Source organism: Rana temporaria, chromosome 5 (assembly GCF_905171775.1).
Source record: "Rana temporaria chromosome 5, aRanTem1.1, whole genome shotgun sequence".
In the NCBI taxonomy this organism is placed as follows: domain Eukaryota; kingdom Metazoa; phylum Chordata; class Amphibia; order Anura; family Ranidae; genus Rana; species Rana temporaria.
The window spans coordinates 210,834,763-210,856,506 of record NC_053493.1 but is presented as its reverse complement, the minus strand read 5'-3'; the positions used below and the strand labels follow the sequence as shown (position 1 = coordinate 210,856,506).

General features: G+C 39.9%; 1 protein-coding gene across 1 annotated transcript in view; it reads left to right on the top strand.

Annotated features, from left to right (window-relative positions):
- Positions 1-525: 525 nt before the first annotated feature.
- Positions 526-21,744, top strand: part of SLC6A3 (solute carrier family 6 member 3) — an 87,224-nt gene continuing 66,005 nt past the window's right edge. The window contains exons 1-3 of the mRNA XM_040353528.1: positions 526-857; positions 2,002-2,133; positions 8,565-8,799. Of these exons, the coding sequence (XP_040209462.1) occupies positions 572-857; positions 2,002-2,133; positions 8,565-8,799 (653 nt within the window). The 5' untranslated portion in view covers positions 526-571. The remainder of the gene's footprint in view (positions 858-2,001; positions 2,134-8,564; positions 8,800-21,744) is intronic.

The window sequence follows — 21,744 nt, the reverse complement described above, 5'->3', positions numbered from 1 at the left end:
TGCAGAGCTGAGGTTTAACAGATATCTAGTTGAACAGATACAGCTACAGGATAAATATATCTAATGATACATACAAAACTAATCAAGAAATACATTGATATGCAAATTTAAGGAGTTACTGGGATGATGCTAAAATTATAAGGGTACATTCTTTACAACTTTCCTGTCTAATCCTATATATTGTTTTACAAATAGGTTAATGGATTAAAAAAATGCAATTTACTTGAATTAATTGGAATTATTCGATGTGACATATGATCAACTAAACAAGTAATTCCACTGAGTATCCAAAAATCATAAACATGCATGATGATTTTTTTTTTTTTTTACATCTAAAAGTCAATGGCCCTTCAAGTTCATGGCTTGTGTAAACCATTGCTTTCTGTGTCTTGTTTTTATTTTTTGTAATATTATTGTATTTCCTTTCCCTGTAAAAATGGTGTCATTTTTTTTTTTTTATGACGTTCAGAATTAACCTGGTAATTTGTATTGTATGTATTGCATTTTCCTTTTTCGCAGTATTCAATTTGTGGACTCTTCCAACACCACTGGATAACTGCAACAGAATCTCATGATTAAAGCTAGACCACCAGTGGGACAAATGTCTTCAGTGGTTGCACCTGCTAAAGAAACCAATGCAATGGGACCTAAAGATGTTGAACTTATACTTGTAAAGGAACAAAATGGAGTCCAGTTCACTAACTCAACACTGGTTAATCCATCCCAGACCAATACGGAAAATGAAGAGAGAGAGACCTGGAGTAAGAAGATCGATTTCCTTCTTTCTGTTATTGGGTTTGCAGTGGACTTAGCTAATGTTTGGAGGTTTCCATACCTGTGTTACAAAAATGGGGGAGGTAAGTTATTATAATTCATACAACAAATAATGACATAGCAAGAAGTATATATGAATAAATGTATCTGCAAAAATAGTTGTAATTCTGTTGCACCAGCAGCCATTATATATATTTATTTTGAGCAGTGTGACACAAATTAAAATCTTCAGACTACTGTGTCACCTTCTAACCAACAGAATCCATTGGTGAAGTCCTACGTCTGCCTTCTCCCCTCTTATACGCCTGCCAAAAAAAAAAACTCCTCTATAGCTCTAAGTACCAAAACCTGTCATGATGAGACATTTATTTATGCAGTAATGCTAGCAGTATGCCCCATTATAAGAGCTCAGATAGTTTAGAGTTGGGGACCATTTTTTGCAGAGGTGCCTTGATGCAGCAGTGTGGCTGTACATGTATTTGCAAATGTATCCAACAAAACCTATCCTGGTGTGTGTTTTACAACAACCAACTACATATTCCATTGCATTATTTGAAATGGCTGTCCAGTCTAAAGGTATAAGTATATAAGAGAAAGGGTTAGAACCTCTGTAAGGGTTTTTATCCTGGCTGTGTCCTTTTCAATTGTGTCACAGACAGCGATAAAAGCCCTTTCTGTGTACAGCAAAAAAAGGGTTAGAAAATGGTCTGCCATGTTTTTGCTGCTCATGTCTAAATATATTTTTTTCCTATCTAGGCCATAGTAGTCACTAGTCATCATGAAGGCAGCAATAAAAGCCTGACAGAAGACCTTGCACTAACATGGGAGTGTCATTCACTTCAATGTTGTTTTTTACCATTAAAGGCCAGCACTGAGAGTCTTGCTTCCTACAATCCATCACATGCTTGGTGTTTGAGAGATGTTAGCACCCAGAACATAGTCCTTATGTTCTAGAAAGTATTTTATTTCTCTATTTTATTTTTAAACAAGCAATAGCATGGCAGAATCAATACTGTTTTTAAGTAGAGATATTTGTCTCTGTCTAAGAACAATGAACTATGTTGAGATACTGGGAGTGAGAAGCTGGCAATCCTTCAATCCTTACTTGTGATTATTATAAAACACTTGAGCAAATATATGTACGTATTTGTGTTATTTTACGTAATCTTTAAAACAAACATGCAACTTGTAATACCCAATTGAAGGTCCCATGTCTTATATTTTTAGGTGCTTTCTTGGTACCATATTTGTTTTTCATGATTATTGCTGGCATGCCTCTTTTCTATATGGAGTTGGCTATTGGACAGTTTAATCGAGAGGGAGCTGCTGGAGTGTGGAAGATATGCCCTATATTCAAAGGTAAAACTTCACTTACCTATTACATGCTTTAGGTAATCCAACTATTTACATATCACTGCCAATACAAGTATTAAATATAATATATTACGGGGAGCTGCGGTGGCTCAACGCGATTGGCACTGCGCTGACAAGCCATTCACCTCTGCAGCTAGGGGTTCGGATCCCGGTCTCAGCTACATGTGAATTGAGTTTGGTGGTCTCAGCCCGGTGGGTGTGCTATGCGAGGTAAGCCTGCGCTTAGTACGCCCACCCCCCTCCCACAAAAACCACCACACTTACACATACTCAAAATTTGGTTAACATGCACGCACTTTGACCACGCGGTCTCTAAAAAGAGAGGCGAAGGACTAACGGGGCTGGTTGAGCGGGCTAGATCCTCTCACTCCCTTATAGGGAGTCCCTCTGCCCCGTTGTGCTTCAAAGCGGAGCAGGTAGGGCGGGCTGTGTGGGAGGACACCCTCACACACCCACCATTGCCACCCGGGGCATGGAGAAAGGTGGCAGATTGCCTCTGGGGGAGGCCTGCCTACTCCCAACTCCTGCAGTCCAGCTCCTCTCTCGAGTACACGCACAAAATACACTTTTAAAAAAATATATATATAATATATTACAATACAGAATTTCTGCTTTTATCCTCATGGTTGGACACCTTTTATAATAAATGTATTTTGTATTTGGTTCTGGCAAAATAAAAAGGAGAATTGTTAAGTAAAAAGTGCCTATTGGTGTCCGGAATGATAGCATGTTATAGACATGCTTCTACTGGAAACCAATGAAGTTCAACAAGGTGAATATCCCACCCCCCCAACCTGCTTTGTAAATGATATTGAACAAATTAGAAAAAAGGTTGAAAGTACATATCCCAATGTAAACATCCTCTGGGAGTAAACAGATACAATTTACAACCAATGGTTGTTGACATGGGTTGGTATAAATACCAGGAAACATTTGGCAATGAAAACATCCTCTGGGAGTAAACAGATACAATTTACAACCAATGGTTGTTGACATGAGTTGGTATAAATACAAGGAAGCATTTGGGAAGTTTATTTGTTTCACACATTATGGAGTGCTCTATATCTTTGTTTTTGCACTTTTATATTGGTCACTACTGATGAAGCCACTGTAGTAGTGAAACATGTTGAGTTATGGCAGAGGCACATACAAATCCATGGCTCCACTCAAAACCTGCCTCTCTTGTATAGGGACAACCCAGTTGCCGGCCATAGTAGTCCGTCCCTACTCTCCATTGAGAACATAAAAGAATGTCAGCCGCACTCCACTTAGCTCTTCTTGCAGTATTTTTAATAATCAATAAATGTACTGCATACAGCGATATCTCCACCCAAAACCAGCCTTCCTTGATGCGTTTCACCACTCCTGACTTGCTCACTAAAATAGGGGGAAGTCCTACCAATTTATTGAATAGTAAACAATACTTAAAAAAGAGCTAAGTTGAGTGCAATGGACATTCTTTTAGGTTGAGCTATGGGTCATGTTTGTCCATTTAATAATGGAAGGAATATTACTATATAAGGGTACGTAATCAGTGTTTTTAGAGTCCTCCAATATCCTCTACTCACTTCCTTGTGAAGGATTAAAAGAAAAAGAGTAAAGTTCTATAAATGAATGACATATATAACTACACAAGTACTCCTCCCACCTGGAGACTTTGCCCCCAATCGCCTTTAGAACACCTACAGCCTTGATGTATTTCACGCCATAGCATTTATTTATAAGGCTAATTGCACAATGGAGTGATTAAATGTTGGCACTGGCAAATCCACTTCCACATACACGCCACCCAATCACCGCACAGCTGACTGCACATTCTATATAAGAAAAGGTAATGCATAAGGAGAGATGATCCATATAGAGTTGACGTTTCCATCCTTTGTACAATAATAAATATTAGTGAGCAAATTTTGGGAATTGGTATGATGGCTGCCAATTAGGTGTCTTTTTAAGGAGAATTTATAATTCAAAGGTTATCTACATTTAGGTATGGGGAATGGTTAGAGCCCTGTCAGGTTTTTATTTCTGTTTCCCCACTGATTAGATTCACTCTCTCTATTCGTTCTGATCACCATTGTCACTGAAACTGAATGCAAGGGAAAATGTTTAAATCAGAACCTGAATAGGAGAGAAATCTTCTAATAGGGGCAATACCTATAAGAGGAGATGGCCCTCTGTTTGGAGAGATTACCTCTCACATTCTGTTGTGGCTAAAGAACAGGAAGCATAACAAAATCTCTTAAAGACAGGGTTTTTCATTTTCCCCCAGTCTATCCAACACAAGAAAAAAGTTTTGGCTTTATATACTCTAGGTTTTAGGCAGACCAGAGGTAAATATGTAGTCCGCATGTCCAATTTTGACCCCAAACAAAGTCGATTAGCCTCTTTTCTAAAAGCTGTATACATACATACAGTAGCAAGGCGGTTGGGCCTTAATGCCCAGCTACCTCATATATGTGTTGCTGCCTTGTTCTGTTGTGCCATTGGTGTCTCCAGGACTTTGACTGAGCTGTCACTGACAGCTCACTGTCAACTAAAGTTGGTAGGACAGGCTCCCAATGACATGAGCACCAGGCAGCCAATCACAGTGCCAGATGGTCGGGAGCCCCTCCAAGCGGCCTTTATTTAAAAATAAAGAAAATTGTCACTTACCTTTCTAAAAATTATCAGACTTTAGGAATTGAAGTGGTTTTAAAGCCTAAACATTTGTTACCTTAAAGAGGAAGTAAACTTTCCTGTATTCTTTGAACCTATAGGTAAGCCTAGAATAAGGCTTGCCTATAGGTACTATAAATATTTCCTAAATGTGCACCGTTTAGGAGATATTCACTATATACTGCGCCAAAGGAATGGTGCCCGTACTGTTTCTTCAAAAGCTTGTGCTGTGACTGGTGGCTCCTACGTGCATGTGCTGTAGTGACGTTGTGCAGTTCACACAGTCGGAGTCCGGTGACCCGGAAGGAAGACAGGTGAAGATGGGGATGACGAGGGCTTCGTTTGCAGGTAAGTGTCACATAATGTGCTAGTACATACTAGCACATTATGCCTTTACTTTGCAGGTAAGAAAAAAGAACAAAAAAAAAGCCAGGTTTACTTCCTCTTTAATGCATTCCTTGCATTAATGTAAAAAAAAGTTTAGGCATTGAATTTGGCTCTTTACCCCCACTTATACTTAAATGAGCCCTCATACAATCCAGTGCTGTGTACATCTGCAGTTTTTTTCTCCCCACCCCTTTGTATCTCACTGGCTTTGCTGGGACACTGGGAGACATTGACTCCCAGTGCTGTTAATCAAAGCCAGTGACGAGAGAGCCTGGAGTCAGGGCCAAGTCCCACTGTCTGTTATAAATGGACACAGCATACCTAAAAAAATAAAAATAAAATAAAAGATTTAAATATGAAAAAAAAAAAATAATGGACACAGCAGCGGGGCTCGGGAGCGAGCACGCATGAGGCTTCCCATGGGGGTACAGGACAGAGAGGAGTAGCCAGGAGTGCAAGCGGAGGACCTAAGAAGAGGAACTTTGGGGAAGCTCTGTGCAATTCCATTGTACAGTGCAGGTAAGTTATGTTATGTTATAGATTTTTTTTTCCTTTACTTTAACTTTAAATTTAAGACACTATCAGAATATTGTACATCGCTAGAGGGATCCAAGAAGTTTCCTTAAAGCTCTCATTAAAAAAAGTGACCAAAGATGTTGCAGCAGTGTAAAAATTGCCACCAGCAAGACAATTTTAAATGAAAATTTTGGGGCCAAATATGCTAAAGACAAAAAACACGGGTAGGATTTTACAACAAGAAATAAGATACTGCAGAGGATAAAGCAGTGTACAATTTGCCAGCAGCAGGATAATTTTACATAGCAATATTAGGGCCAAGAAATTATATACTGCAGAGGATACAGCAGTGAAAAATTGTCCAGATATAGGACAGTTTTATTCAGAGATAATAGACCCAACTGTTGTATACCTAACTTTTATTTTATTTCTGGGGATAGGGAAGTGCATTGAATGTAAGTGATCCAATGTAATGAGATTTAGGTGCACACTGTTCTTGCCTTTTTGTTATGGACAGGACAGCAGCTAAAAGTGACCAATAACTTTAATTCAACCACAAAATTCTATTAAAGACAAACGAGCCAACAATATTAATAGCAAAAAAGGAGCAAAAGTGTTGATTATCAAAAAAACTAGCAATGAGAATTAAAGTACAGTTTTTAACTGACTCTAATCTTTTCATCAGCAATTTGTCAGCTTTGTCCTTTCCATACAGCAGCTTCTAATACAATGACACTCTGGCTGCTCTGTGCCCCCCCCCCCCCATCCTGTAGTGAGAGGGCTAGCACATGACAAAGCCTCCATTATTAGGTCTTTTACATCAGCTGACCTAAGTTCAAATGACCTTGCAGTGCAATCATGTTACAGTAAAATTAGGGCAGGCAAATTCCTGCATTATCACTGGGACTGATAATCTCAAACAGACTGGGTTTGCCTGAAACCCATGGTAGACCTGAACATAAAATTCATCCCTACTCACCCCTAATGCTGCGTACACACGATCGGAATTTCCGATGGAATTTTCTGTCGGAATTACAATGAAGCTGACTTCCATCAGTCTTGCATACACACTGTCAGACTAAATTCCGACTGTCCAAAACGCGGTGACGTAAAACACTACGACGAGCCGAGAAAAATAAAGTTCAATGCTTCCGAGCATGCATCGACTTAATTCTGAGCATGCGTGGGTTTTTTCTCCGTCGGAGTTGCACACAGACGATAGAAATTTCCGACCGTTTTATTTTACATCGAAAAAAAAAACATGTTCTATTTCTAAACACCGATGGAAAAAAGTCAGATGGCGCTAGGGTGACCACATTTCCAAACTACCATTCAGGGACACCCACCCCCCTTCCCAAAAATCAGCTTGTGCTGTAACGAATCACAGCACAATGATTGGACACAAGACGTGAGATTTATGATTTCTCCAATCAGAAGCAGGGGGCGGGGACTGTGCTCCTCCAGGCATTCCCAGCCAGGACAAGTACTGTCAGTGAGTAAAGTGGTGATGTGGTGGCCTTTTTTGGGGGCATTAGTTTGGCTTGGGGGGTGGCTGTGTCAGTTTCATTCCGGGACACTGTATTGTCCTGGAATGAAGGTGCCCGGGGCAGACCTGCAAAATGCGGGACTGTCCTGGGCAATCCGGGACACATGGTCACCCTAGATGGCGCCCACGCACGATCGGTGTCGGATCGTGTGTATGCGGCATAAGACTATCAATATTTCTTTATTTTTAATGGTAATGAAATCTAAACCCAAATTCATTGTGTAAAAAGCCTTCATAATTGAAACTCTGGGATACAGTCCTACCAAATGCACGTTGAAAAGTCTGGTGACTTTAGATGCAATGGATTATAAAAAAAAGAAAAACACATTACATTTTTTCTAAATTGGTTGGTTTACACTAGAACAATTGCAGCATTCCAAATTTTCATATTTTTTTAAAATAAAACTAAGCTTAACGTGACAAAATTAAATATTAAGAAATGTAAAAATTGTGAAAGAAAATTCCATAGAGTGACAGTCCATATGTGCACCATCTGTCACCAAAATTGTGTGATCCTGGATGTAGACCTCCACCATATAAAATGCCTGCTTAACAAAACGTGTTAACCTCCTATTACAGAAGGTCAATCTCGCTTGCGGCTCATAACCCAGCCAAGGCTTTTGTCCTTCCCAGGAAATGAAATGGAAATCCACCTCTTATGGGTACTCGATCATAGACACTCCCCATGTAAATGTAATAAAACTTGCCATGGCATAAAATCCTTGTTGTATTGTATTTATTGTAAAATATCATTGCATCAAATGCTGAGGAACACACATATATAAAAAGCCAGCAGTCTCAAACACAGCAGCATGTCCTTCTGAGAATTGCATACACAGTGACGTCAGCACGCCGCTTCACATGATATAGTACTGTGTGTGTCTCACAGGATAGCTGCTGCTGTAAAATATGTTATGGTTTAAATGAACAGTGCAGTTTTTTCATTTTTGATGAAGTCACGATTTTTAAGCCTCATGCACACTGGACGTTAAAATAATATAGAAAAACACCAGCTTTGTAGTGAGTCTTTCAAAGTTTTCAAAGTGTTTTTTGCAATAGCTTTTTCCGCGTAAGCGTTTTTTTATCATTTTTTTTTAGCGTTTGTTGGCATTCTTATCAGCGTTTTTTTGACATTAGAGCATTTTTAAGGCTGAAAAAACACACTCCAGCCTAAAACTGCTGATAACAGCCTATGTGTGCATGGACACATAGGATAACCTGATGGGGAGTTTATTGACTGTAGAAAAAAATGTCTGAAGATTGATTGATGATTATATTTCCCCAAAAATTACCTTTTGTCTTTGTTTTGCAGGTGTTGGCTTTACAGTCATTCTGATATCATTATATGTGGGATTTTTTTACAACGTGATCATTGCTTGGGCTTTGTATTATCTTTTCTCCTCATTTACATCAGAGCTTCCATGGATTCACTGCAACAATTCATGGAATAGTCCCAACTGTTCTGAGACAAAATATGATTTCAATGGCTCAGGCTACTCTTCTTTCAATGACACTTCCAAGGTCACTCCAGCGGCAGAATACTTTGAGTAAGTACTGAACAGTTACGTTTCAAGTCTCTGATGGTCTGTGAGTAAATAACAGCAGTGGAAAAGTTGTGTTTTCTAACCAGATTTGGTTTATTATATAATGTAATAAAGTGAAGCACTCCACTATAAAATGTAAACTAGCTCAAATACAATGGGGCAGATCCACAGAGATCTGCACCCGCGCAGCGTATCAGAGATACGCTACGCCGCCGTGACTCCCTTGTCCTCGGTTCAAATCCTGAAAGAATTTGCGCCGTAAGTTACGGCAGCGTAGTCTATCTCTGGCGGCGTAATGGCGCGTAATTCAAATTGGTGATTAGGGGGCGTGTTTCATTTAAATGAAGTGCGTCCCCGCGCCGAATGAACTGCGCATGCGCCGTTCCTAAATTTCTCACCGTGCATTGCGCTAAATGACGTCGCAAGGACGTCATTTTTTTTAACATAGACGTGAATTACGTCCATCCCGATTCACGGAGGACTTACGCAAAAAAACGACGGCCATACTTAACATGGCAGGTCTAACTATACGCAACGAAATACCAGCTTTAGCTATACGCCGGAAAAAGTCGACTAGAGATGCCGTTAAAAAATGCGCCGGCCGCTCATACGTTCGTGGATCGTCGGAAAGAGCTTATTTGCATACCCGACGCGGAAAACGACGTGAACGCCACCCAGCGGATGCCGAAGAATTGCATCTTAGATCCGAAGGCGTACGAAGACGTACACCTGTCGGATCTAACCCAGATGCCGTCGTATCTTGTTTTAAGGATTCAAAACAACGATACAACGCGGGTAATTTGAAAGTACGCCGGCGTATCAGTAGATACGCCAGCGTACTCTCTTTGTGGATCTGCCCCAAAATGTATAAGTCCATAGGAAATTGTGAACAACTATAAAATAAAAATATTCAAAATGAACACCACAGTCCTTCACCCGAGGTGCGCTGTATGTGAATTATTCTTTCAACCAGGTGAAAAACCTGCTCACCTCTAATACAATAAAAATAGGCTCATCTGGGTCCTCCACTGGCTATTAAGCTCTGATCCCCTCAGACTTTGTCCGGCATCCTCCATATATTAAATATGATAAAAGGGCAACAACATAGTGCTCTCTATATAAAACTTCCTAATTTATCCCCCACTTATATAAAACACAAGAAAGGCAATCAAAAATCATTTTAAAACCAATCAGTCAGCCAGCTCACCACTACCCTTGTTTATCCTGGGAGATTAATAGCCAGTAGAGGACACAGATGAGCCCATTTTTATTGTATTGGCGGTGAGCCAGTTTTTTACCTCCTGGCAGCAGTATTCACAAGAAGAATTTGAAAGCATAATCCACATATAGAGCACTATCGGGTTTAGGACTGTGTTGTTAGTTGTTCATATATTGTATATGAGCGTTTACATTTTTTAGCATTACACTTTATTGCAATATTTAAAAAATGTGGTTAGAGGTGAGGTGAAACACCTTATAGTGTTATAGCTGGCAACACAGGGGTTTTCAACTTTAAATAAGTTTTGTTTAAATTTTTGTTTTGGCTACATGGATTGAATTAGTATTGATTTAATGTATTGCTGATGTAAAATCCAATGCATAACTTTGACATACCTTTTGTATGACCAAATTATAGTCTTGCATCTAGGTCCTAAACACAGGTTTTATTTAAAGGGCCAGTCCACTCAAAATTGAGAATTCGGGTTTTGGTAGACGCTAGAGTTAACCAGGCTAGAAAATACTCTTCATATACATCTTGGGGTCTCAGTTAGTAAGACACCTTTACTTCCGTTCCTAAATCTGCACACCTTCTTTGGCCATTATTAAAGGTTCCAAGTTTTCATATTGGATTTTTACCTTTTAGGTAAAATTATTGCGAATACAAGAAGAGATCTTGTAACAGTGATAAACAGGGACACCCAAAACTCCATGGTGGGCATGAAAGATGTCAGAAATTGGAGTAGGAAGATAATGCAGTTGGAGAATCCAAAACATTTGACAAGCTGGGGCTCACCCAGCAATCATGCTTTGACTAAAATATTATAAACACTTTACTGACTAACCCTTTAACATATAAATGTTATTCTAAAGATTACCTGACCCTATATACATTAAAATGTTATGCTATAGAATGTCATATTCAGCAATCAATCACAAAGCATTTACCAACCTTCGAAAAGCTTCCCTGATTCCCTTAACCATTACATCTCCAACACTTGTATATTCCTAATGGACCAGAGTCATTTTATCATCTCAGCTACGGGACTATTGATTTGGCAAATGCTTTGTCTTAGTTATGGAAAAAAAGTAAAAAAATTTTTTTTTCCAGGATAATAAGTCTTTCTTTTGACAGTGCTGTCTTACAAAAAATATTTTATTTCTTATGCAATGTAGATCCAAAAAGGCATAGCAAAATGAAATAAATATTCTTTTTATGGTTTCACCAGTGATAGTTTTAAAACAACTTGTGTTACTATAGATAAAAATTGCAAATTATTCAAAAAATTCTCCCATTTATGACTACTATATTATAATATTGTTGGTCCATAGCAAAGTTTACTTATTTCAAAATTAAATATAGGCAAAAAGTTTTTCTTTTTTTATATAGAAACTTTACTTGTAAGGTTGCTTCAACTGATATTATGTGAAAACGTAAATATAACGTAAAATTAATATTGGTAGATCTTTTTCAATGCTGCCTGGGAACACTGGGGGAGATTTACTAAAGCTGGCGCACACAGAATCTGGTGAAGCTGTGCATGGTAACCAACCAGCTTTAATTAGGTTTTATTGTCAAAGCTTAATTGAACAAGCTGAAGTTAGGAGCTGATTGGTTACTATGCACAGCTGTACCAAATTCTGTGCGCACCAGTTTTAGTAAATCTCCCCCACAGTTTACATAATTTAGATATTTTTCACAGTAACCGCTGAAGTGACTCCTGACTGTCAAAATGACACTTTGGGGGTTATTTACGAAAGGCAAATCCACTTTGCACTACAAGTGCACTTTCAAGTGCAGTCACTGTAAATCTGAGGGGGACATGCAAGGAAAATAAAAAAGAGCATTTTTTGCTTGCACATAATTGGATGGTAAAATAGACCCCTTTCACACTGAGACGCTTTGCAGGCGCTATAGCTCTAAAAATAACGCTTGCAAAGCACCCTGAAAGATCTGGGCTTTCACACTGGAGCGGTGCAGCTGGCAGGGCGTCAGAAAAAGTCCTGCCAGCAGCTTTTTTGCAGCGCATTAGGAGCAGTAAATACACTGCTCCTAAAGCATCCCTGCCCATTGAAATCAATGGGCAGCGCAGCCAAACAAAGCAGCTGTAGCTGTGCTTTGCGGGTGCTTTTAACCATTTTTCAGTCGCTAGCAGGGGTTAAAAGCGCCCTGCTAGCTGCCGAAAAACGCAGCAAAAACGACAGTGAAGCGCAGCTAAAAATAGCGTTGTTTTACCACCGACGCCCGTGGCGGCTCAGTGTAAAAAAAGGCGTCTTAGGCCCCGTACACACGACCGAGTTTCTCGGCAGAATTCAGCCAGAAACTCGATCGGAGCTGTATTCTGCTGAGAAACCCGGTCATGTGTACACTTTCGGCCAAGGAAACCAACGAGGATCTCGTCTGGCCAAATAGAGAACATGTTCTCTATTTCCTCGTTAGTCAACGGGGAAACTTGGCTCGCCGAGATCCTCGGCGGCTTCACAATGAACTCGACGAGCAAAACGATGTGTTTTGCCCGTCGAGTTCCTCGGACGTGTGTACGGGGCCTTACTCCTAAAGTCCTCAACATGTACCTCTTAGTTCTAGTCTGGGAGTGTGGAGTAAAGATCCTAACTGTATTGCTGGTTGTAGTTGTAAATGGGTATTATCAGGCTTCAGCAAGCTTATTAGTATGTTTCAAGATTGATAAAGTCTGCTAATGTGTAATTTAAAAGATTATTTATGCAGTTAATATGGATCAATGGTTTATAAAGCATGGACATTACTTTAGTAAAGATAAGTAGAACCCTATAGGAATCCTTTGAAAATTACAATATGATGTTCTGCATGGTAGCCTGTTGCCCATTCAAAGCTTTCAAAGCTGAATCAGCAGACAAAAGATTTTTCTAAGAGAAATGTTATGTGTATAGTAAAATCATTAGGAAAAATATTCAAGCTAGTTTTGTGACAGCTACAGTAAATGTCTCAGACCTACAATCAGGAACTAGTCAACATGGTTCCCGACCAAATGAACACGGTGACAACTTATCATGGTGATCACTGAAAATGTTTTACCAAATTAGCTGCATACAAACTTCTCTCTCAGAAAATGTTAGTGTTTCCCACTCTTTGCCCATAGCAGAGCCTTTGCCTTTACGTATGTCAATGGCCTTTGCTTACTTATGACCTGAAACTGCAAACTTCTCCCTTCTGGGCAACATAAGATTCCTGCTTTCTATTGGCTTCTTTTTATCTTGTTCACCTTCAGCTGTTGACATTTAATATCTGCCTTGACTGTATTCCAATTTCTTTGTAAAGGGGGTGAGCAAATAATAACAATACCCTTCCAAGATATGCTAAAGCCCTCATTTATTAAAAATATGAGGCAATTACTCCATTTGTTTAACGCCAAAGCTGGTTTGCCTATGTTATGCACACATAGGGTCTGTTTAAAAAAATATATAAATATAATTGGGCCAATTAGCCATTTTCCCTCCCTGATGTCGTTGTTACAAGTGTTACAAGGTCGTAGGTGTGAATGGGAAGCAGGCATGTTGAATTTGGTGTTATCGCTCCCACTCTCTTACTGGTCACTGGAAGTTCAACATGGCACCTCATGGCAAAGAACTCTCTCAGGATCTGAATTTTTTTTTTTCTCTCCATAAAGATGGCCTAGGGTATAAGAAGATTGCCAAGACCCTGAAACTGAGCTGCAGCATGGTTGAGGGGGTGGGGGTTCAGCCTGTCAGTGCTCAGACCATACCCCGCACACTGCATTAAATTGGTCTGCATGGCTGTCCTAGAAGGAAGCCTCTTCTGAAGAAGATGCACAAGAAATCCTAAAAACAGTTTGCTGAAGACAAGCAGATTAGGGACAAGGACTAAGGATTATTGTAACCATGTCCTGTGGTCTGATGAGACCAAGATAAACGTATTTGGTTCAGATGGTGTCAAGCCTGTGTGGCGGCTACTAGGTGAGGACTGAGTACAAAGACAAGTGTGTCAAGCATGGTGGTGGGAGTGTCATGGTTTGGGGCTACATGAGTGCTGACGGCACTGGAGAGGTACAGTTCATTGAGGGAACCATGAATGCCAACATGTACTGTGACATACTGAAGCAGACCATGATCCCCTCCCTTTGGAGACTGAGCCGCAGGGCAGTATTTCAACAACGACCCCAAACACACCTCCAAGACGACCTCTGCCTTGCTAAAGAAGCTGAGGGTAATTGTTATGGACTGGCCAAGCATGTCTCCAGACCTAAACCCTAATGAGCATCTGTGGGGCATCCTCAAATGGAAGGTGGAGGAGCGCAAGGTCTGACATCCACCAGCTTCATGATGTCGTCATGGAGGATTGGAAGAGGACTCAAGTGGCAACCTGTGAAGCTCTGGTGAACTTCATGCCCAAAAGGGTTAAGGCAGTGCTGGAAAATAATGGTAACCACACAAAATATTGACACTTTTGACCCAATTTGGACATTTTCACTTAGAGGGGTACTCACTTTTGTTGCCAGCAGTTTAGACATCAATGGCTGTATGTTGAGTTATTTTGAGGGGACAAAAAATACACTCACTACCTTTACATTGTAGAAAAGTGTAATTTTTTCAGTGTTGTCACATGAAAAGATATAATACATTTTTTTCCAAAAATGTGAGGGGTATATATATCTATGTAAAATATATAGCCATTTGTCTATTGAATCTGCTTGTACATTTGTTCTGTGTGAATTGTTCAAAAATAAATATTCTTTAGGGCTGTTTTCTCCTCTGAGAGTGTCCTTTCATTATGGTCATTAGTCAAATACCACATCATGGTCACTAGATGAAGCAGAGGAGCAACGGAAGTACTGTAAATACATATTTTTAACAAGATATACAATGTAACAATACTAGGGAACGTCACTACATATTTTCTGGGATTGCGTGAAAATTAAAGCAGGGGTTCACCCAAAAAAAATGTTCTAACATTACATTGAGCCGAGTTGTGATAACGACAATATGCTGACCTTTTTAATTCTATTGCCGTACATACCGTTTAATCTATATTTGCACCGTGGCTTCCGGGTATGTAATCTGCGGGACTGGGCGTTCCTATTCACATGCTAATTGATTGACATGCTTCCGACCGGCGCATACAGCGCGTCACGAGTTGCCGAAAGAAGCCGAACGTCGGTGCGCAGGCGCCGTATAGAGCCGACTCGCAGTCCGGCTTCTTTCGGCAACTCGTGGCGCGCTGTATGCGCCGGTCGGAAGCATGTCAATCAATTAGCATTTGAATAGGAACGCCCAGTCCCGCAGATTACATACCCGGAAGCCGCGGTGAAAATATAGATATAACAGTATGTACGGCAATAACATTTTAAAAGGTCAGCATAATGTCATTATCACAACTCGGCTCAATGTAATGTTAGAATTATTTTTTTGGGTGAACCCCCGCTTTAAGGAGTTTTGGAGAATGATTATAGAAATTATCAAAATAATATCAGGAAATTCCCTAGAAGACAGATCAGCAGCCATTCTAATACTTGACATCCCTATATCAGTGGAAAAATATAAAAACGCATTGCTTATGCACCTTCTTGTAGCCACGAGGACATGCATCCCTGTCTTGTGGAAAAAGGAGAGCCCCCCATCCAGAGCACAGTGGTTTGCGAGAATCGTAGAGATTCAACAAATGGAGAATCTTACGATGGCAATGAATGATCACGATGGGATGTATCGGATGATATGGGCACCCTACTTAAAATACAGGGAAGAGTTAAGAGAAGAAACATGAGGGAGAAGGTGGAGGTTGGGGAGAGAGTGAGGATGTATGGGTGTTAGGAGGAGGGAATTTAATCTTTCCCATCCCCCCTTTTTTTGGGGGAGGGAAGGGGGGGGTATTACTGAGAAAAGAGGTGGAGGTTAAAGAGAAAAAGAAAATTCACACTGAATTCATGAAACATTAAGGAGATAGGAAAATATAAGATGGTAATATATTTGGTTGTACAATTAGATGGTAAAAAAATGTAAAAATTGTAATGTGAAACTTGTAAAATAAAGAATTTATAAAAAAAAAATACTAGGGAACGCTAGAGGGAATGATCAAATAAATGTAAAGTTTACTACGGCCCATAATAAAAGATTGATCATTTAAAAGATGAAAACAACCTAACCATACATTTTTTCCCTATTTGCACTGAACAAATGTACATGCATAAAAAAAGTATGCAACTAGATGTTTTATGTAGACGTTTTACCAGTGTGTTATTTTTGAAAAAAATTACAGTCGTGGATTTTTAGGACCTGGAATGATAGGCCTTATATCTAAGCTATAGGAGTTGCGTTTGACATCTGGTCTTTCATGCCGAGACGATATCCTTTTGTTGTGCTAATCCTCTCTTGCAGTAGATGTTGCAGCTGTCGTTGGGTTTTGATGTGTAGCTGCCACTTGTTTACCATCATGTCTGAGTTAGAAAGGTGGAGAAAGTCTTTTGAGGTATTAATGTTTGTTTAAATTTTTGGCTGAAAGGTGTTTGGCTTGATAGCCACTAAATATGTTGGTTTTGTGACCGTATCTTCAAAAGTGAAAGCGAGCAATTAAGAGAACATCTTTTAGTAAACCGAAAACAGTGCTGGAAAATGGGGCACAGGTCAGACACATATATATAGACTCAAATTAATATTGTTTTAACTGTGTTATAAAGATAACCTCTACATAAGCACTTATAATCTGATATTTTCAATACATGTACAATGACCAATTAAAGAGGAACTGCAGTATGCGCACATAATCTGTTACAAAAAGATCTTTGCCATTCTGAAGCTTCCCTCCAACCACTTTGCATATTATTTTATATATACTGTGATTCTGTACTACCAAATATGCTGCAGAAATCTCCCTCCACTGAGTCTGGCTGCATCCATTTTAACTGTGGGCAGTTGAAGCTGCTGCCTGTTCACTTCCTGGAGTTACACAGACACACAAAAGCACATCTCCAGCTCTGCAGCTCTCATTGGCCCTCTTATGATTCACACCCCCCTACTTTCTGGCAAACTCACACAAGGCTGAGAAAGAGAGCTGTGCATGATGTCATAACCCTAGGCTTGTTACCAGACAAGAAAATGGCAGAAAATAAATGTTTTACTATCCAAAGTTAAAACAACAAGGGCAGAAGATTCAATAGCTGGAAAGATGAAAAAATTACTGAAGTTCTGCTTTAAATATACATTGCTAGTAGAATGTTTACAGCATATTAGAGAATATAATAAACAACACTTGGAAGCAATTTATATCTTCGAAATTCAGAGCTTAACCAAGGCTTTAAGCAGTGTTAAACCCAAGGAAAACATGTCTTATATATTGCAGTTTACTAGTCATTAGATGTGGTAGCTGCATTAGTCTTCTTCCCCTCTGTTTTCACTTGGTAATCTTAGAAAGTCTGCAATCTGGATAGACGAGCAACAGAGAGACCTTTGGACAGCAGCATTGTCAGGCTGGCGGGAGGGGAGTGTTAGATGTACTAATAAATAAACACACTAACACGTTGAACCTGAACTCCAGCTAACACTTTTTTAGGCAGTTACAGAAACAGTGTTGTTCTTTTTGGGATGAATGTTTTATATATATATATATATATATATATATATATATATATATAAAAATCTGATTATTGTAAGCACCCCGTAAATGATTTGTTTCAACCCTGCAACTGCTAAATCTGCAGGACAGCTTGTTTTGTTAAAACATAACAGACTGAGGCCTCGTACACACGGCTGAGGAACTCGACGTGCCAAACACATCGAGTTCCTCGGCCAGTTCAGCCCTGAAGCCGCCGAGGAGCTCGGCGGGCCGAGAGCTCCCATAGAACAACGAGGAAATAGAGAACATGTTCTCTATTTCCTCGTCGAGCTCCTCGTCGGCTTCCTCGGCCGAAAGTGTACACACGACCAGTTTCCTCGGCAGAATTCAGCCAGAAACTCGGTCGGAAGCTGAATTCTGCCGAGGAAACTGGTCGTGTGTACGGGGCCTTAGTGGCCAGGTCACCAGGTGAACGTAAAATAAAGAAAGCCTAAAAAGGAAAATCAATGCAGCCATCACATCTAAGATTTGATGAGCTGCAATACAACACGTTTGCTTTTGGGTTTAATACCACTTTAACTATGCCTACTAGAGGGGGTTTGGAAACCCAACATTATTGATACTGATTTCTGATCATTCAAGTGTAATTTATGTACCATCATTGCATTGTACCACTTCCTAGGTTTTTGAAAAACACTAAAATCCAATTACATCTACTTAGGTGCTCAAAGCCCAATTAAAGCCTAACTTTTTGTGTGTGTATGTTTACTACAGTAAAATATGCCAGTGTTAGCATTACACTGGAGAGCCAGACCGCTGCTCACACAAAGAGCACATTGGTCCAGTGCTCCAGCAGTCTGACACTCCCCATGCATGGTGCTCCAATCAACAAAGCTGCCTAGTGAGCAGGAATGTTGTTGATTGGACCCTAAGTGATTTACACAGATATTATATTGGCAGCATTTATTTTTGTCTTCTTTACATACCTGCCATACTCCACTGAGTTGGAATTGCTAAGCTTATTTCCTTTTCAGCTCTATATTTTTCCAGCTATATTTCATGAAATATAAAAAGGGCAATGATCTTACCCTTCTCTAGATGCATATCCATACATTTTTCAATATTAAAGCAGAGCTAAATTCCCTTGTATTGGGGTGAGCTGTCACCATAGTGTGCAAGGATGCACAGCATGGCACACTTCCATTTGATTCCACCACAATATTGCCCTATGCTTTTACTGGGTCCTGGATCGTTTCTCTCTAGTCATTGGATGGCAGCTGATAATGGAACTTCTACGCTTGCGCATAGGAGTAACAGTGCAGTAAAACTTTAAGCATGGGCTATTCGATGCAGTTGCCCCAAGTAGCATGTCCATGACATACTGGGCCCAGGAAAAATGAGTTGAGTGATGCTGACTGTCATTCAAATTGGAAGACCAAGGACACCTAGTGGCCAAAGAGAAGTACAGCAGAGGGGCAGCTCCATACTGAAGGTGAGTATTAAAGCAAAATCTGCTTTAAAATACAATTTTTCTTTTATCAGCTCTTATATAACTATATACAAAAGTTCTCCCGTAATTGTTGTATACACAACTTATGTACTAGATATTTAATGAATAAATACAGAGATTTGTAGATTAGCCACTAAAGAAAGTTCTCATCGGTACATAGATTGTACCTTTCCTAAAGTGGACCTGAGCTCAAAAAGTCAAAATATGCTTTAGGGAACATCTAGAACTATTACTTGTGCCTAAGTAGTATCCTGAAAAGATTTTAGTTTTGGTCTCAAATTCTAAATCCTTCTAAATCCTCCTGGAACTGTTTGGCTGCCAGTTCTGGGTTTGCTTTTCACAAGAAGCATTGCTATGTGAATGATGCCTCGCACAAAAGAGCTCTCAGAAGACCTACGATTTAGAATTGTTGACTTGCATAAAGCTGGAAAGGGTTATAAAAGTATCTCCAAAAGCCTTGCTGTTCATCAGTCCACGGTAAGACAAATTGTCTATAAATGGAGAAAGTTCAGCACTGCTGCTACTCTCCCTAGGAGTGGCCGTCCTGTAAAGATGACTGCAAGAGCACAGCACAGACTGCTCAATGAGGTGAAGAAGAATCCTAGAGTGTCAGCTAAATACTTACAAAAGTCTCTGACATATGCTAACATCCCTGTTAGCGAATCTACGATACGTAAAACACTAAACAAGAATGGATTTCATGTTGGGATACCACAGAGGAAGCCACTGTTGTCCAAAAAAACATTGCTGCACGTTTACAGTTTGCACAAGAGCACCTGGATGTTCCACAGCAGTACTGGCAAAATATTCTGTGGACAGATGAAACTAAAGTTGAGTTGTTTGGAAGAAACACACAACACTATATGTGCAGAAAAAGAGGCACAGCACACCAACATCAAAACCTCATCCCAACTGTGAAGTATGGTGGTTGGGCATCATAGTTTTGAACTGCTTTGCTGCATCAGGGCCTGGACAAATTGCTACCATCGAAGGAAAAATAAATTCCCAAGTTTATCAAGACATTTTGCAGGAGAACTTAAGGCCATCTGTCCAGCACCTGAAGCTCAACAGAAATGGGTGTTGAAACAGGACAACAACCCAAAGCAGAATGGCTTAAACAGAAGAAAATACGCCTTCTGGAGTGGCCCAGTCAGAGTCCTGACCTCAACCCGATTGAGATGCTGTGGCATGACCTCAAGAAAATGATTCACACCAGACATCCCAAAAATATTGGTGAACTGAAACAGTTCTGTAAAGAGGAATGGTCAAGAATTACTCCTGACCGTAGTGCACGTCTGATCTGCAACTACAGGAAACGTTTTAGTTGAAGTTATTGCTGCCAAAGGAGGTTCAACCAGTTATTAAATCCAAGGGTTCACATACTTTTTCCACCTGCACTGTGAATGTTTACATGATGTGTTCAATAAAAACATGGTAACATTTAATTCTTTGTGTGTTATTAGTTTAAGCAGACTGTGATTGTCTATTGTTGTGACTTAGAAGAAGATCAGATCACATTTTATGACCAATTTGTGCAGAAATCCATATCATTCCAAAAGGGTTCACATACATTTTCTTGCAACTGTATGTATTGGATCTGTGTGATAAGCTGTTTGCCGAGGGTTTAGCTTTAACATTAAGCTCTTTAAAAACGCATATCCTATAAAAAAACAAAACATGAAAAGACCTTGAGGGCACTCAGATCTTTTTTATCATGAGTTTATGAGTTTTATCAAGATTTCCGTTAACTTGATGGACAGCTAGATCTGATAATTTTGAAAGCTACTTTTCTGCTGAAAAGAGTTGAGTCTATATTTAACCACTTGCCACCTGAGGCATTGTAATATGACAACGGGGGGAACCCTCCTTGGGGCCGCCATATGGTGTCCTCGGCTCCCCGGCATTATAGAGGGCACGCGCACTCGCCGCATCACTTGGGACCCGATGCACGTGCCCGACGGCCATGATGTCCGCGGGGCACCCGCAATTGCTCATTAAAGAGCAGGGACGTGGATCTGTGGGTGTAAACCGATCTGTGTGTTACTAGTATTTTGGAACACCAATCAGTCTCCTCCCCTTGTGAGTCCCCTCCCCCTACAGTTAGAATCACTCCCTAGGTAACAGAATTAACCCCTTGATTGCCCCCTAGTGTTAACCCCTTCCCTGGCAGTCACATTTAGCACTGATCGCTCTAAAAAAAAATACAATGGTCCCAAAATAGTGTCAAAAGTGTCCGATGTGTCCGCAGCAATGTGACACTCCTGATAAAAATTGCAGATTGCCACTTTTACTAGTAAAAAAAAAAAATATATAAAAATGCCATAAATAAATAACCTATTTTTTAGACGCTATAACTTTTGCACAATCCAATCACTATACGCTTATTGGGATTTTTTTTTCTTTTTACCAAAAATATGTAGAAGAATTCGGCCTAAGCTAATTGGGATATTTATTATAGCAAAAAGTAATAAATATTGTGTTTTTTTTCAAAATTGTTGGCCTTTTTTTGTTTATAGCGCAAAAAATAAAAACTGCAGAGGTGATCAAATACCACCAAAAGAAAGCTCTATTTGTGGGGGGGGGGGGAATGATCAAAATGTAATTTGGGTACAACGTCGCACAACCGCACAATTATCATTCAAAATGTTACAGCGCTGAAAATTGGCCTAAGCAGGTA